General features: G+C 39.3%; 2 protein-coding genes across 3 annotated transcripts in view; both read right to left on the reverse strand.

Annotated features, from left to right (window-relative positions):
• Positions 1-1,253: 1,253 nt before the first annotated feature.
• Positions 1,254-13,012, reverse strand: prrt1 (proline-rich transmembrane protein 1). 2 transcript variants are annotated; one of them, XM_083544426.1, is made up of 5 exons: positions 12,708-13,012; positions 12,331-12,677; positions 7,224-7,582; positions 6,936-7,127; positions 1,254-4,509 (listed from the first exon to the last, which is right to left on the reverse strand). In XM_083544426.1, the coding sequence occupies exons 2-5, from the start codon at positions 12,347-12,349 to the stop codon at positions 4,333-4,335; spliced, it is 747 nt and encodes a 248-aa protein (XP_083400552.1). In that variant the 5' UTR covers positions 12,350-12,677; positions 12,708-13,012; the 3' UTR covers positions 1,254-4,332. The 2 variants fall into 2 exon arrangements, with proteins under 2 accessions (XP_083400552.1, XP_083400553.1); XM_083544427.1 differs by lacking the exon at positions 12,708-13,012 and having other exon boundaries at positions 12,331-12,684.
• Positions 13,013-14,657: 1,645 nt separating this feature from the next.
• skic2 (SKI2 subunit of superkiller complex) overlaps positions 14,658-16,014 on the reverse strand; it is a 23,554-nt gene continuing 22,197 nt past the window's right edge. Inside the window, exon 29 of the mRNA XM_083544261.1 lies at positions 14,658-15,332. Coding sequence (XP_083400387.1) covers positions 15,132-15,332 — 201 coding nt within the window. The 3' untranslated portion in view covers positions 14,658-15,131. The remainder of the gene's footprint in view (positions 15,333-16,014) is intronic.

Raw genomic sequence — 16,014 nt, forward strand, 5'->3', positions numbered from 1 at the left:
GCACAGTGTAATGTTACACAGCACATTATAATATTACACAGCAGATTATAATTTTACACAGCGCAGTGTAATGTAAGTCAGCACAGTGTAATGTTACACAGCACAGTGTAATGTTACACAGCACACTATAATATTACACAGCACATTATAATGTTACACAGCGCAATGTAATGTTACACAGAGCAGTGAAATGTTACACAGCACAGTGTAATGTTACATAGCACAGTGTAATGTTACACAGCACATTATAATATTACACAGCAGATTATAATTTTACACAGCGCAGTGTAATGTAAGTCAGCACAGTGTAATGTTACACAGTGCAGTGTAATGTAAGTCAGCGCAGTGTAATGTTACACAGTGCAGTGTAATGTAAGTCAGCACAGTGTAATGTTACACAGTGCAGTGTAATGTAAGTCAGCATAGTAAAATGTTACATAGCACATTATAATGTTACACAGTGCAGTGTAATGTAAGTTAGCATAGTGTAATGTTTCACAGCATAGGACAGCAATAGAGCATAAAATATGATAGCACAGAAAAGAAGCCATCTGATGACAATGACCACAATTAAATAACCATCACATTCTTATTAAATCACATCAGTGACATTATGTCATCATATCGTCCAGCCATAAATAATGTAATGCAGCCCAGTGGAATGTAACAGCACACAAGCAGAAAAGCAGCCAAAGCTTCATTAATCCTCTTTGCTGTCGTTAGCAGAATGACTGCTCAGTGAGCAAACGGACATGGTGAAAGAAGCAGTGAACATTTGAGCTGGAAAGACACAAGCACGTGATGAAGGATGCAGCGTGAGGCCTGTTTAAACGATCACAAAGATGCTGGGTCTCATTGGGAGGGCTAAACGACCATCTGTGATCTGGCAGACAGTCTGGCCAGCCTAGTTTGTCTAATATAACTACAATTCCAGTTCGGTGGCGCTCGGGTGCTCCCAAATTTGTTTTCTGGGCTCCGAATAGACATTTGTATCAAAGATTATATTAATGACATTTTAATTAAGCTCTTATTGAAATCTCATTGGAAATTTTTCAGACGAGACCCTAAGTATTGCTCAAATGCAAATAGGATTTTATCGAACATGGACACAAAAAAGCGAGACAAACTTAAAAAAAAAAAAAGAGAGAGAGAGAGAGAAAAAAACAGGTCATCTATAAATAGCAGGCACATGTGAGACGGAGGAGAGAAAATGCCACAAGGAGAAAAAAGAAAGAGGAGGCGAGACAGAGGTCTGCACCACAATCCATTCCTGCAGTGGCTTATCATTATTTTTTTTATTTAAACAGGATTCATACACAATAAAGCCATGTAGAGCATCATTCAGCAGAATAAACCTTAAAAGCACAGGTACACGAATCATCAGGCAGCTGTTTCCACAAGCAACCTGTCGAATTTACAAGCTTAGAGAAAATCCGGCATCTTACACAAGTGCAGTAACTACGGGGAACCTTTTTATTTTTTTAAATCAGTAACAATACAGGACCAGATTTATATTAAATTAATGCAGAAAAGCATTTATTTGCTAAAGTTCTATCTAATTCTTGAGAACCCATAACACCAAAAAAAGTCGCAATGGCAGCAGATAATTAAATCCTTATAAAGCAGATCTATTTAACGCGTTTAGAACCAATAGTAGGTGATTTGATACAAAGCCATAAAATTAGAACTTCTCCATCTGGTTCTTGTTTTTTATAATAGATAAAATAGGTACATTGATACATCTGTAGCCACTTGCATTTACATTAAAGCTCTTTCTCTAAAAACAGACAGATTTGAGAAAAGATCTGATGTGATACAACGTTGGTCAAAAAGCATTTAAATGCTGAAAACAAAACAAAACAAAACACGATTTTCACGGGCTGTGATTTCCCACCGATTTTTAACCAATTTTTAGTTTCTTCAATTGTCCGTCAATTGTCCTTCAAAACGTTCGTATAATCCCAACAACCAGCCTGGCGGCTCATATCAACACAATTACTAACTAAAAAATGAGAAGAAAACGCCACCCTGAAGCACAATACATTATATGAACAAAAATATTGGGACACATGACTTTTCCAGCCATGTGTTTCTTTCCCAAACTTTTACCACAATGTTGTAAATGCACGATTGTGTATGATATTATCAGGTGCTGTATAATTACATTTTCCCTTCACTTGAACTAGGAGACCTGTTTTAGCAGCTCAAGTGGTCTGCTATAGAGTTTTGACCTCAACCCTACTTTAATGGCTGAATGAGAACAAATCTCCACAAGAACACTCCAAAATATTGTGGAACATCTTCCCAGAAGAGTGGAGGTTTATAACAGCAAATAGGCACTAAATGTGAAATGAGATGTTATCATTTTCTCCCGGGGGGGGGGGGGGGGGTGACAGACATCCCAGAATGTTCCAGAATGCAATGCATCCTCACAAAGCAGTATTTCCGACTTAGCCTGGAAACTTGTCTTAGCTAGTTAGCTCAGCTAGCTAGCAATCTACAAGTTTACGGATCTACAGTTAGCATGTCGTGAGTAGTTGAATGACACTGTACGTAGCATAGGAAAGCGTTCACAGAAGATTTGTAAAAAGTCAGTCAGAAAATCCAGTCAGAATTTGCTAAATAAATACTGGAAGCCACTGATGTAGATCATAGAAATACTACTATGGGAGTTGTTCAGGATGTTCCTTTAAAAGGGAAATTTACGAGAAGAAATCGAAAGCCAAAATGCTTTCTATCGAGATGATAAAACTTTATTTTCTAGTCCCCTCATGCAGGAAATGGAATGGAGTTCACTTGAAATGAATACCGAATATCCTCATCAAACTGTGGAGCCACCAGCAGCAGCAAAGATCTACAGAAACAGTAATGCTATGCAGAATTTCCTGTCGCTGACGATTATTTGGATCACCAACAACCCCTAACCGCCCATCCTCCCACTGCAAAGCTGAATCTCCTCCCTGTGAATCCACCATTTCTGCTAGTTAAGCGTAAGTAATGTGGTTCACAGTGCCTGTGCAGACTTGACGTTTTTCCCGACATTTCTGAAATCATCTGTGACAAATCTCCCGTGGCGATGAGCGTAGGAGAGGAAGCATACAGCGGACGAAATCTGAGACAAACCAGAACAACAATCCTGAAGAAACGACAATCCTTCTCTCGGATCCAGGCAAATTACAAAGCGCCTGATTGATAGCGTTGTGAAGAAAACGTCACGCTATCTATCCTTTATATAATGAGACCGGTGCTAACAGGGAACACGTCTGTTTTCGGAAACGATCAATATGTCGAATGTTTCACACGTACTGTTTTTGTTTCTTTATTCTTGAATCCACTTCATACCTGGCAAACAAACCAGAAGGAAAAGGCAGCAGCATTTACACCCTCACGGTGCAAAAAAAAAAAAAAAGTGCGTGTCGCAACATGCTCGGCTAAAAATACGCCGCACTATGAAGAAGTTGTGCAATCTGTAACAATCAAATACGTAATCATCGAACGATGAAAAAAAGAAACCACTATGGCTAAATATCAATAAATACCGTAATAATGATCAATTAATATTAACAATAAGTATAAGAATAATAAATACTTTCAACTGAATGCACAAAATGGATAATAAATAACGTATAATACATAACTTAGCGTAACACTGTCGCACAATAATTATTTATCGTTCCTAGCTCACCATGAGGCAGTAACGCTTTTGTTTGAGCGCGAAAAATATTACCGAACATCGGAACGTTCGTTTTTGGTCAGCAATAATCTACTTATTAAACATATACATCTTTTTTTACACTGACCCGAGTAAAACTCTACTCTATTGTCATTGGACCGAGTAAAAGAACGATTATCACGTCTGCTCGGCTTCCTAAACACTTTTATATTACAATACGAGTAAAAGAATATTTTTTTTGTTTTTTTGCGTAATGATTTTTTCGCCAGTGCCAGAAGATAATATCTTACTTCTACTGAACAACACTGAACCTAAACAGATTATTGGCACAAATCAATAATGGAACTGAAAGGATTGAACACAAACACGGTGCATAACCAATATGAACACTTGCTTGCTGCTTGTAGATTTCTAAACTGATTAACTAATCTGAGGGAGAAACCGTGAGGGTTGATCTGTTCCCGGCTCCGATCAGAGATGAATTAAGGATGTAAATCTGTGCGTGTTCGTTAACACAGGAAGCGATTATTCACTTCAGGATTTAGGTTTGACTGTAGCAGTGAGTGTGTTTTCTGTGTGTATGTGTGTGATGAACGCTATGAGCAGGCTGTACCGCCTTCAGTCCGTAGTGTGGTGCGGGGGGGATTTGGGACGATGTTCTACGGTTCCCAGTCTTCATCGTGGTGCTGCGAGGCGATGATCACCACCACTGTTAAAATGGTGCACAGCACGATGGAGGCGATGCCCACCGCCAGGCTGATGAAGGAGAAGTTACGCGCCTCGCGTGACGCGATCTCTGCTGACACCATGTCGCCCCGAGCAATCGCTGTACGTACCTAGGGTGAAAGAAAAAAAATGGCGTCACTAAGAGGACGCAATTCTGCCACATCATTCGGGGAAACTTGGGTACAGAGTTTCACGAATAATAACTAGGGGTGTAACGTTACACGTGTTTGTACCGAACCGTATCAAGCAATCCTTTTTACGTGTGGAACATAATTACAATCCGAGTTCCCTCACGAATGTATTAAATAGTGGACCGCAAGTTTGTTTGGTCTCCGTCTCGCATTTTGAGTGCAGTGTCACTGTTTGTTTAAAAAAATTTTATTAAATTTTAAAACACAACAATACCAGGAGTATAAAAAAAAAGAAACTAGAGTTAGCGCAGTGTCACTGTGGCTTCTTGCTCCGTACAGGAAATACATTGTATATTGTAGTGCGTTGTAAAACTCAGATTTTGTTTTGTGCCCTCGTCAAACATTTTTACGACAGTCTAGCAATTTGGATTAGTTTTTTTTGTCAAGCTTCAACACGCTTAAAAGGAGAAAATCTTTACAATTCCGCATATAGAGGGAGCGAATAAATGAAGGATGAAAAGAATAAAAAAGAGTATGAGGAAAAAGGTAGAACAGTTGAGCAGTTTCATATCCTTAGAAAATTTATATTAAATGTAAAACACCACACACACACACACACACACACACACACACAATTTTTTTTTTTATCAATTAAATTGGTTCCAATTTACTTTTATCAATTTAATTGGTTCCAATTTACTCAATTGAATTACTATAATAAATTGTGTGTATTGCATTAATTAGATTGAATCCATTTTATTTTTTATAAAATATTATCAAATTTTTTTTATTTTATTTAAACCAAGCAGCCATTTTTTCTTCAAAATTGTTTTAGAAATGTAAACTGTTGATGAACATGAATGTTAATAATAATAAACTGCGTTTTATTGCAATTGTATGTTTTGCATTTCTCCGCCCCGATCGTACCGAAATGTAACCAAACCGTGACTTAAAAACCGAGGTACGTCCCGAACCGTGAATTTTGCGTAGCGTTACACCCCTAATAAAAACTAAAGATTAAAAACATATTAAGCCGCTATGCTTCGGCATAGCACTTGGATTACTTGATTGGATACTGATGCCACTTCTCCGTACAATCCTTCTGCTTTTAAATACAATCATGGTGAACACTGTAAAAAGATTTCAGCACTAATAACTAATTTAGCGGTAAACCCGACTCAGGGGTGTCTTGCTGTCACCTGAAAAGCTTTTAGAATAACGAATGTAAGTTACTCTACATACAAAGTGCCGTCCTGAATTAATGAAATGTGACTAGTTTACTCCAGTGTTCATTTACACTCTAAATGTTTAATTGTTTCATCTTCAGGGATGTTCTTTTTTTTTTTCTAAGGCTCTGTAACTTTAATTAGCTGCAATTAGTGCTGATGTTTTTTCATGCAAACACACTCAGGATTTAATTGAAGCTTGAGAGTTTACTATGAGACAGATCACTGTCTCAGTGCACTGATTAAACCATAATGAAATAGTTATCAGTTACATTCCCTACGATCGTGTCACCATAATCGATATATAATACACATTATACATATTCACAGCTCACTGTCTAGTTTTTTGCGAACTTTCAAAATATTGCATCTGTCGAATTCCTCGATTCCACTTCTAAAGGTTTTTTCGGGCTGACAGGACCTTTTTTCCTCTTCGTATAAAATGCAGTGCGGGCAAACAAATGCCACATGCTCAAACAGAATGCTCTAATCGAATTTTTTTATGAATATACACAGATCAGGCATAACATTAGGACATGATATCATTATAAGCGGCAAAGTGAATATCACTGATTATCTCTTCATCATGGCACCTGTTAGTGGGTGGGATTAATTAGGCACAAAGTTAATGTTTTGTTCTCAAAGTTGACGTGTTAGGAGCAGGAAAAATGGGCGAGCGTAAGGATTTGAGCGAGTTTGAAAAATTGTGACGTCTAGATGACTGGGTCAGAGCATCTCCAAAACTGCAGCTTATGTGGGATGTTCCTGGTCTGCAGTGGTCAATATATATATCAAAAGTGCTTCAAGGAAGGAACGGTGGTGAACAAGATCATGTGCAGCTGAGGCTCGTAGATTGCACGTGGGAAGCGAAGGCTGGTCAGTGAAGTCTGATCCGACAGACGAGCTCTTGTAGCTCAAATTGCTGAAGAAGTTAATGCTGGTTCTGTTAGAAAGGTGTCAAAATACACAGTGCATCGTTTGTTGCGTACGGGGCTGCGTTGCCACAGACGAGTCAGGATGGCCATCCCCATCATTATGTTATGCCTGATCGGTGTAATTTTAAAGTATCTGATAATAAGATACTTGCCTAAATACAAAACGTATATAGTTTTATAAAAGTCCACCCTAATGAGTTATAACTGTTGGAATAAATCCAGGACATTTACATAACCAGCTCACCTGCACAGCTTTGATGATGGCGATGATTCCTGTGGGCCAGAAGCAGCAAATGGTGGTGAGCACGGCGATGGGCAGGTAGTCGTGAGGGGGTCGCCGAGGCTCCATCAGAGCGACGCCGGGGGGCATTTGCATTGGCACCTGACCTGGTGCGACACCTGCATGGGGTGCACCATTAGGCATGTAAGGCTGGCCCTGAAAGAAAGAGAAAAGGATTAATGTTTTAGACAGACAGACAGACAGATACGGTTTCTCAGAAAAGAACGGTGTGAGATATGAGACCTGACTCACCCCTGTTCCGATGGGATACACCGGTACGTAAGCAGTGCAGGGCTGTAGTTGGAGTGGATATCCGAGCTGCAGGTAACCCATGGGAGGATGAGGCACTGAGCCGCCAGGCCCATGTGTCTGAACTGTGTAACCATTAGGGGCTGCCTGAGGTGGATGGTTTCCAGGAGGAAACTGCGTCTCCTGTAAATACCCATCTGAGCCAGGCGGAGGAGGTGGGGGAGGATAGTTAGGCTGAGGGCCACAGCCGGGCGGAGGAGGGTGTGGGGGCATGTTGGGGTCTTGCGACGGCAGGTATGGTGGAGGAGCCATTTGGTTCAGGGGCTGAGCCATGGGCTGCCTACCTGCTGACTCATCAAGACCTGCGTCAGACAAAAACAGGAAATGAGGTCTAACTGATCCAGAGCACAAAATGTTAGGATTTAGACTTGAAACCTGAAGCTGTTCTAATATGATTTGCTATAAATGAACTGTTTATTAGTATAGAACAATATAATCTTGAATGTGTCCTGAAAACACCAGACTCTGAAGCAAAAGGATGTGTCATTAATTTCCCATGTGATGAAACTCTTTCTACATGAGGTCGACTCTGCGGTCAGTGTGGTTTGACAAACGTCCTGGTTTGACATTTTACTGCTCTCTCTTTTATTTTGTGGTTTTGAACTTGGCTGCTGATGGAAACCTTAAACCCTGAAAGCTGTTTCGTAAAAACAGTGATCAAATTTGTTTAATTTTTTATAGTATAAATGAAGAAATAAATGAACGCAGCCTGTGGCTGCATTTACACTAATCTGGATACATTGGAAAATTGCGTTTTTGGTCAAAATAAAAAAAGAATCTGTGTCCACACTTTCGTTTTCAATCGTTTCCCAAAAGTTGCTCATCCACACTGAAACGTCTGAAAACACTTATGTTCCTATACTGCGCGTAAGCAAAACATAAGCTTCGACCTGCGTCATTTGGACCCCGGCATTTATTTCATTTCCGGCTCTTTGAAATGTTTGGAAATTAACAAATGTCAAATGTATCCACTTTTAAGAGTGTTTTCAAAAACGTATGTTTCCGTAGAATGAAAACGCCGATCTCGGAGTCGTCCGCACCGAGAAGAGAAAAATATATTTGTTTCCAAACGAAAACACAGTAGTGTGGCCTATATTGCACCAAAAGAGTGTCAATTTCCTGAAACAACCCCTGAACTAAAAACTTTTAACCTTTAAACATTACATCTAATATTAATATATGGACAAAACCACTAAAGCCCTGAGTTTTTCAACTGTATGTGGTTCTTCCTCAAACTGTTACCACAACGTTGGAGACACACAAATCTATAGGATTTCTTTGGATGTGGTAGCACCTACAGAATACATTTTTCCTTCACTCTAACCTGTTCCAGCATGACAATGCCCCTGAGCACAAAGCCGGTTCTATGAAGATACGCTTTCCATGGGTTAGAGTAGAAGATCTTAAGTAGATTTCTATAGAGCTCTGACCTCAGCCTTATTAAACACCTTTGGGATGAACTGGTAGACTGCTCCCCAGGCCTCCTCACCTCACCTACTAACACCATTATAACAGCAAATGGAGGCTAAATGTGGAATGCAAAGTCCACAAACATTTTGGCTGCTTTCCATTTTGCCACCATGCCCCTTTTAGATATATTGCTTTGACGATGAGTTTCTGTCACCGATAACCAAAACCTACAAATGAAGCCACACAAGTAATTAAAAACAGCTTTCATTAAGATAAAACATGTGACAGCATAACTGAGAAGCTAACTAGCAGGTATCAGAAGAGATCTCTACTTTAGCTTGCTACCAAGACTGTCTGGCTGATGTCTCAATGAAGAGTTGCTTCACTATTTCTAGATAGTCCTTCTATTTTCGGAAGCGCACCAGTTCCTTTTTTACCTCCATAACACAATGCAGCCACCCCCATGTTTCAAAGCTGGGATGGTGTTTACATTCTTTTCCTTTTTTTTCCACACATTATGGCCAAAAAGTGACATATTTGTTTCAGCTTCCCGGAGAAAAGCTCATTTCATCAAAAAGCCTTGTGATCATCTACAAACTCCAATCTGGCATATTTTTACATCAGTCTTAAAGTAGGAACCTCCTTCTTACTCAACATCCTTTAATGCTGTTGTAATGACTCTTATATGGCACATGTGATGTACCTGAAGCCTCCAACTAAAAACTTTTTTTCTTCAAATACTATTTCTAATATTATTTGTCACCAATGCAACCATACAGAGTCAGACATACAGTGAAATGTCACGTTTGTCTGAAATAAAAAAATAGAAAGATTAAGAGTTGAAAGGTTTGAAGAAAAAAAATTGAAAAATTGAAAAGAAATAATTGTTTTTTAAATGCAATAACTAAATAAATTTTTTTTTATATTTAAATTGAACTGCAATAATACAAATAGAATTTACAATAGAAATAGAAATTACAATAAAAAATAGAAATTAAATTAGAATTTAGAAATATATTTTGTTTGTCCCTGTTAGCAAAATTCCAGGAATTTTCAAGACTGCAAACTTTCCATGGGAATTAACACACTAATTAATTCCCATAAATTCCTGGTAAGTTGGAAGGTATGGCACAAGGATCATTTCAGATAAAGAAAAACCTTCTTCCTGAATCATGTTAAAGGTCACATGATCATGTGCTGGTCGGGGTCACAGGAGGACGTTGTTTTCTCCTATTCAATGCCATTGTAACCACACCGGCAAAAACAACGCCATCCTGTGACACCATGGGATCAATACCATCACGTGACCATACCTCCTTTAACATAATTCAGGGGGAAGTTTTTCCTGTAGCTGAAATAATTGTGCCAGCTCATGAAATTTCTTGCCATCACTCGTAGCTCATTCTTTTTTTTTTTCTTCCTACGATCAGTCTGAGAACGTCGTACATAATGTACACGTCTGGTGGTTCATTTTGATCTAAAATGCTTCTTCAGCTTATTGTATTGCAACACGACAAAAGAAAACATGACGAACCAGATGGTGTTGGATATTTATAACATCAGATGCTGTATGAGTGTGTGTGTGAGGGAGAGGTGTTTGAGGACATGCCATTGTGTAACCCTCGACATCATCAGTTAAGCTAGTCAAAAAGAAGCTAGAGGGCTCGTAGATTTAAAAAAAAAAATCAACAAGGCGCATCGTGCCTATTAGTTTGTTTCTTATAAGTTTATGCATAATGAGTGAGCCAGTGGTGACACTGGTGAGGAAAAACTCCATGAGATGGTATGAGGAAGTTTCTTCCTTGGAGCACTTTTGATAGACACCGACCACTGAAGACCAGGAACATCTCACAAGAGCTGCAGTTTTGGAGATGCTCTGACCCAGTCGTCTAGACATCACAGTTTTTTCAAACTTGCTCAAATCCTTACGCTCGCCCATTTTTCCTGCTTCTAACACGTCAACTTTGAGAACAAAATGTTCACTTTTGCATAAATCTGTATATATTTAACAGCTTCTATTCCTCTTGAAAAATCTAATTTCCATCATTACAGAGCAAAATACTATGTATAGTAACATCATGGTGTCACATGGTATCGGATGCTGAGGGGAACGATCGCAATATCGGTATCGTTATATATCATAAAAGGTTTCTCCATCTCTCCATCTGACCCTCTCATATATATGAATAAAAATAAAAGACAGCTGCCTTGATGAGGATGCTGAAGGTAAAGTTTGCTCCAGACCTGCTATGGAGCACCTGTGGGGCATCTTTAAGCTGAAGGTGGAGAAGTGCCATGTGTCTTATCCATCCAGCAGCTTCGTGATGTCATTATGGAGGAGTGGAAGAGGATCTCAGCAACAATCTGTGCAGCTCTGGTGAATTCCATACCCAGGAGGAAAATACTTTGAACACAGGTTTGACATGTTCACTTAGGGTGTACTTACTTTTGTTGACAGTTATTTAGACAATAATGGCTGTATATTGACTACAATAAAATATATCCAAGTTTCATTTCTATTGTCCCTTCAGTGGATATACTAAAATGGTTGCTGAAATATGTGTGTGTATGTGTGTGTGTGTGTGTGTGTGTGTGTGTGTGTGTGTGTGTGTGTGTGTGTGTGTGTGTAACAATTTAACCCTGTTATCAAGACACGAGAACAAAGACATCTGGCCAAAACGACACACTTCAGAGCACATCTCAGACTGTCCTTTTCACATATATCTCCAAAACAAACGTAAGATGTTTGTCTGAAGAAGACGAAGGAGAACACAGCAGGTTTTCAAGAGGAACTCGTAGCAGGTTTATGGGAACGCATTGCAATATGTCACATCATGCGCTTATGTCCTTTGAGTCTTTGGAGGTTCAATGCTTTATCATCCTCCTCCTCCTCATCATCCTCAGCATCATTCTTCAATTAAACAATACGTACAATAATTGCATGTAAACTCCTAAAATACAGTATTGATTCTCATAGAAAAATGGCAAAATTACACAAAATTGACTTGGACAACATGTTAATATCATTCTGAAAACCCTTAAATATAAATATATTCATTCACGTTATTTTCAGGTGTTTGTAGATTGTCTGAGAACTCATTAGACATTTTTATTTTGTAAAAGAAGCAAAAAACACGACAAAAATAACCCCCTGATTTCAACTGTAAGACAATAATAAAAGGCTGAATTTCCATTGTGAGCAATCACGATACCAAACAGACAAGGATTTGAGACCAAGTGCACTGCGTAGGGCGCGTGACCGCGTTATCACGTACCCTACGCAGTGCGCTTAGATAGGGGACAAAAACGCGATTTGGAATACGGCCCTTACTCGTTCGGCTTTTTATTTATTATTATTATTTTTTTTTAATAGTTTTTATGGTTGAATGGAGACACTTTGAGATATGAATTACTTATAGTGTGAAGGTTATTAAACGAGCTATTTCTTTCAAACAAAATGTTTGTATTTATATTAATACCTGTTAAGCGGCTGTACAGAGGCTGTAATTACAATACGTTATGATGCATTTTCCATTTTTGTGACGTCACGTGGGGTTTAAAAGAGTATATATATATATTGATTGAAAAAAAGATTCGCATTATTCGTCCAGGGAATAAATCGGAATAATTGAGGTCTTACCGTGTTTCGTGGACGACATGATGATCAGCTGCGGCGAGAAGCGGATGGAAATGCGCCAAGCGCGAGTGCGCTTTTACGAATCGGATTTGAAATGTTTAAATACCGTCAGCCGTTTAACGGTCGAAAGGTTTTTTTTTTGGATGTCCTGCAGTCTTCCACAGAATTTCCACAGAAAAATTATCTATAAATAAAAATATAAAAATGCGATATCCTTTCGTATAATCCCAAGATATTTAAGTCCTGATACCAAATCCTGAAGTATATTTCACTAGATGTTTATTACACCACCGAACCTTCATGTAAGAGGAGGAAAATGGGTTCCTCTCAACGCATCGCATCACATCCCACTAAACTGATCCACACACACACACACACACACACACACACACACACACACACTCGGTCTTAAAGAGACAGACAGCTCAGTCTGAGGAGAATATATATATACAAAAAGATCCAATGTTCAGTCTAGATATCCATTAAAATCACAACTCTAACACCCAATGCTAATCATATCTGCGAAGGAGCACTGCTAATCCAAGACATGATCCCTAACCAGGAATCCACAGATCATCTCTTCATTGGGTTCATTGTCCAAATGATCATCCAGATGAAGAAGAAAAAAGCAGACACCTGACAAACACACAAAAGCTGAGGTTCTTTCATAGGCTGTTGAAGGTCATTTGAATGCCTGTGGAACTAGAAAACCAGTCTGATATATATTGATATAATAATTTGATCGAATAATGAAAAGATATTCATCTATGAATAAATCCAGGAGTGTATGAATCCTTTTGGGATGAACTGAATCACTGGCTGAACCCCAGATCTCCAGACCTGATCTCCTAAGGATAAACCCCAAATCTCCACACTCATCATCACTGCCTGATCTTTGTAACACTTTTATGGCTGGATGATCACTAATCCCCACAGCACAACAACAGATCACAGAGAACACTGACCTTCATAAGTCAGTATGCCAAGACCACGTCTGCGATTCCATCGTGGACAAGAAGTTAAAACAAAGAGCAAACTTGAAATTCTGCGGGAAACGTGGGGAAATCTGCCACGGAGACGTTTGACACGATTCTGCAAGTTTACGCCTATGCTGCAACAAGTCGTTCGGGATGTTTTGAGTGGCACACATGCTTCCAGAGCAGAAGAATGTCACTGGAAGGTGCTCAGAGATTTGAGAAGACCTTCAACCAGCTCGAAACCTATTGGAACCTTTTGATACCACCTCATGTAGATCATTGGTCAAGTGCTGCTTTGCTGAACTTAACCCTCAACACCCACTAAATCTCATTCTTAACTGGAGATTAATGCACTGATAATGACATATACTCTGATTTGCCAAATAAACCGGCCCAATGGGCGTCTATCTACATTCATTAAACGTTTACATTTACGGCATTTAGAAGAGAGTTACCATTATCCAGAGTATCTCATTCATGCACTGAGCAGTTGAGGGTTCAGGCTCTTGCTCAATGGCCCAGCAGTTGTGGCTTGGTGCTGCTGAGATTTGAACTCTCAAACCTTTTATCAATGAGCAGCCAGCTGCCAAAACACAGGCCAAAATGTTCAAGCTAGTAGACCATCTTTTCCAGATGCTAAGTATTTAGCGGCTTTCCAATACATTCATTTCTCATCAGTACTGTGGGAACATTAAGGGCAAAGCAGGAATATACCATGGATATGAGCTCAGGCCACCCAAGGAGCAGCAAATTCTCCTACACTCACATTGTCACTAATGGTGGTACCTCACCCTGGCAACAAGAACATATTGTATGCTTTATATTATATATAAGTAAATTTACTTCACTTTTTTAAATGATATATTTACAGTTACGTCAGTTGTTGGTCTGTTTTCACCCAATATTTTTTTTTAAGGTATAAAGATCTGAGATGGTACCAACATGTTTTGACAATAGAGCAAACCAGAGATGCTGAATATTTTGGATTTTTGGTCTATTCATAAACCAGCATTGCTTTGGCAAAAGGCGATACCCGAAATATGACGAAACAGACGAAACCAATCTAGGCTCGTGGCAAAATGATTAGCCATTTTAGCTAGCCAATATACACCATATGCCATTTCTTTGCTACTTGTCATGGTTTTAATTCTAAGACTTTACACATGGACTTTTATTGTACTTATGACCAAGAACGATAAAAAAAAAAAAAAATTAAATTCATTATTAGAAGGGTGACAGTGTACCAGGAATTAAAGTAATCCGTAATGAAGAAAGGAATCAGTGCTGAATCATTGTAGTTGTTCTACATTGATACGTGTTGCCAGATGTTCAGGAGCAATTTCAACTGCACAGTTATACGGCAGAGAATTAGGTTTGTATAATGACCATGATATGAATTGATCATACATGACATATACATTGATCCACACATAATTGCTACATCTCTCTTTTATATCAATGTTCTTTAGGAGCCCCAAATCCTATTTTTATGGATTGGACTCTCTCATTTTAGACACAGTGGATTTTATTACTGTACAATAAATTACAGGTTATAACCAGCTTTGTCTCCATTGAATCACTGGTAAGTGCTTTTTTTTAAGCAATGCAAGCAAACCATTTCTCTCCCCGTCACACACGAACAAAATGTAAACATGTTTGGACCCACTTCAAAGCTGCAACCATGTGGATGTGGTATCTTCAGTCACGTTTGATGCTCGGTGGCACCACCATCAATCATTACAGATGGAAAACCGCCACTGCGATCATTAATCTGAAGGTTACGTATACATGTCCACACCCATACACGCTCCTGAGGCATGCATTCGATCAGTGTGTGTAAAGAGATGCGGTGAACACGATGTCTCTGCGGATGGACAGCGACGCTCTCTCCATCTTGCTTCCCAAAACCGAATCTCCTACAATTCGGGCTGCTTGTCTGACCTCCTTCAGAACTTCGTCTAGTCTCTGAATGCAGCGCACCACCGTCCCCTCCTGCACGTCGGTCAGCTGGGCGATCTCCGCGAAGGGCTGTCTCACACACACACACACACACACACACAAACACAATTAGAGGTCGAACGATATGGGTTTTTCTCTGCCCGATGCAGATATTTAGAAATCGATGTTGCAGTTTTTCTGACCGTCCAAAAGGTATTTGGTACCTGTTCCAACCTGCAGCCTAAAGTAGCATCATGTTTAACCATTGAAATATATAACGCTAAATTAAGAACGAAGGATAACTTAACGCCCGAGACACATTGAGCTGACGGTAGGGAGTGGGGTGGTGTTTTGAGCGTCAGTCAGCTTTAGTTTTTCCGTTTTCCCGGAACACGCACCGCTGGCTCCAGTCTACATGTCAAATCCGAGGCAGCGCATATATTGGTGACAAAGAGAATATCCGATTGGATATTCGGCTCGGCGAATGAGCACGTGAAAAATAAACACGACGCTCACGGCCATTCTTCCTCTTGTTTTGCAACTTAGACATGATTATTAATAATATAATCTGCTGCTCGCTTTGTATATTCACAGTTTGGTGCGCAAAAAAAAAAAAATCACAATATTACATTATGAACTGCTTTACTACTCTAAAGCAATACACTACTTATAGCTGTTAAAATGCTCAACATGATAAAATAAGCTGATAGTACACAGGCGTAAAAACATATACCTGCACTCACTCTCTTTAGAGCAGGGCATTAAAACGGCT

This window comes from Silurus aristotelis (assembly GCF_946808225.1).
Source record: "Silurus aristotelis genome assembly, chromosome: 6".
Lineage (NCBI taxonomy): Eukaryota > Metazoa > Chordata > Actinopteri > Siluriformes > Siluridae > Silurus > Silurus aristotelis.

What these genes read in the sequence shown, in the direction of transcription:
- prrt1 (XM_083544426.1), bottom strand. An exon ending in TGTATCCCATCGGAACAGGG is followed by an intron (nt 7,128 to 7,223) that starts GTGAGTCAGGTC and finishes TCTTTCTTTCAG; the next exon opens with GGCCAGCCTTACATGCCTAA. An exon ending in CCATCATCAAAGCTGTGCAG is followed by an intron (nt 4,510 to 6,935) that starts GTGAGCTGGTTA and finishes CTTTCACCCTAG; the next exon opens with GTACGTACAGCGATTGCTCG.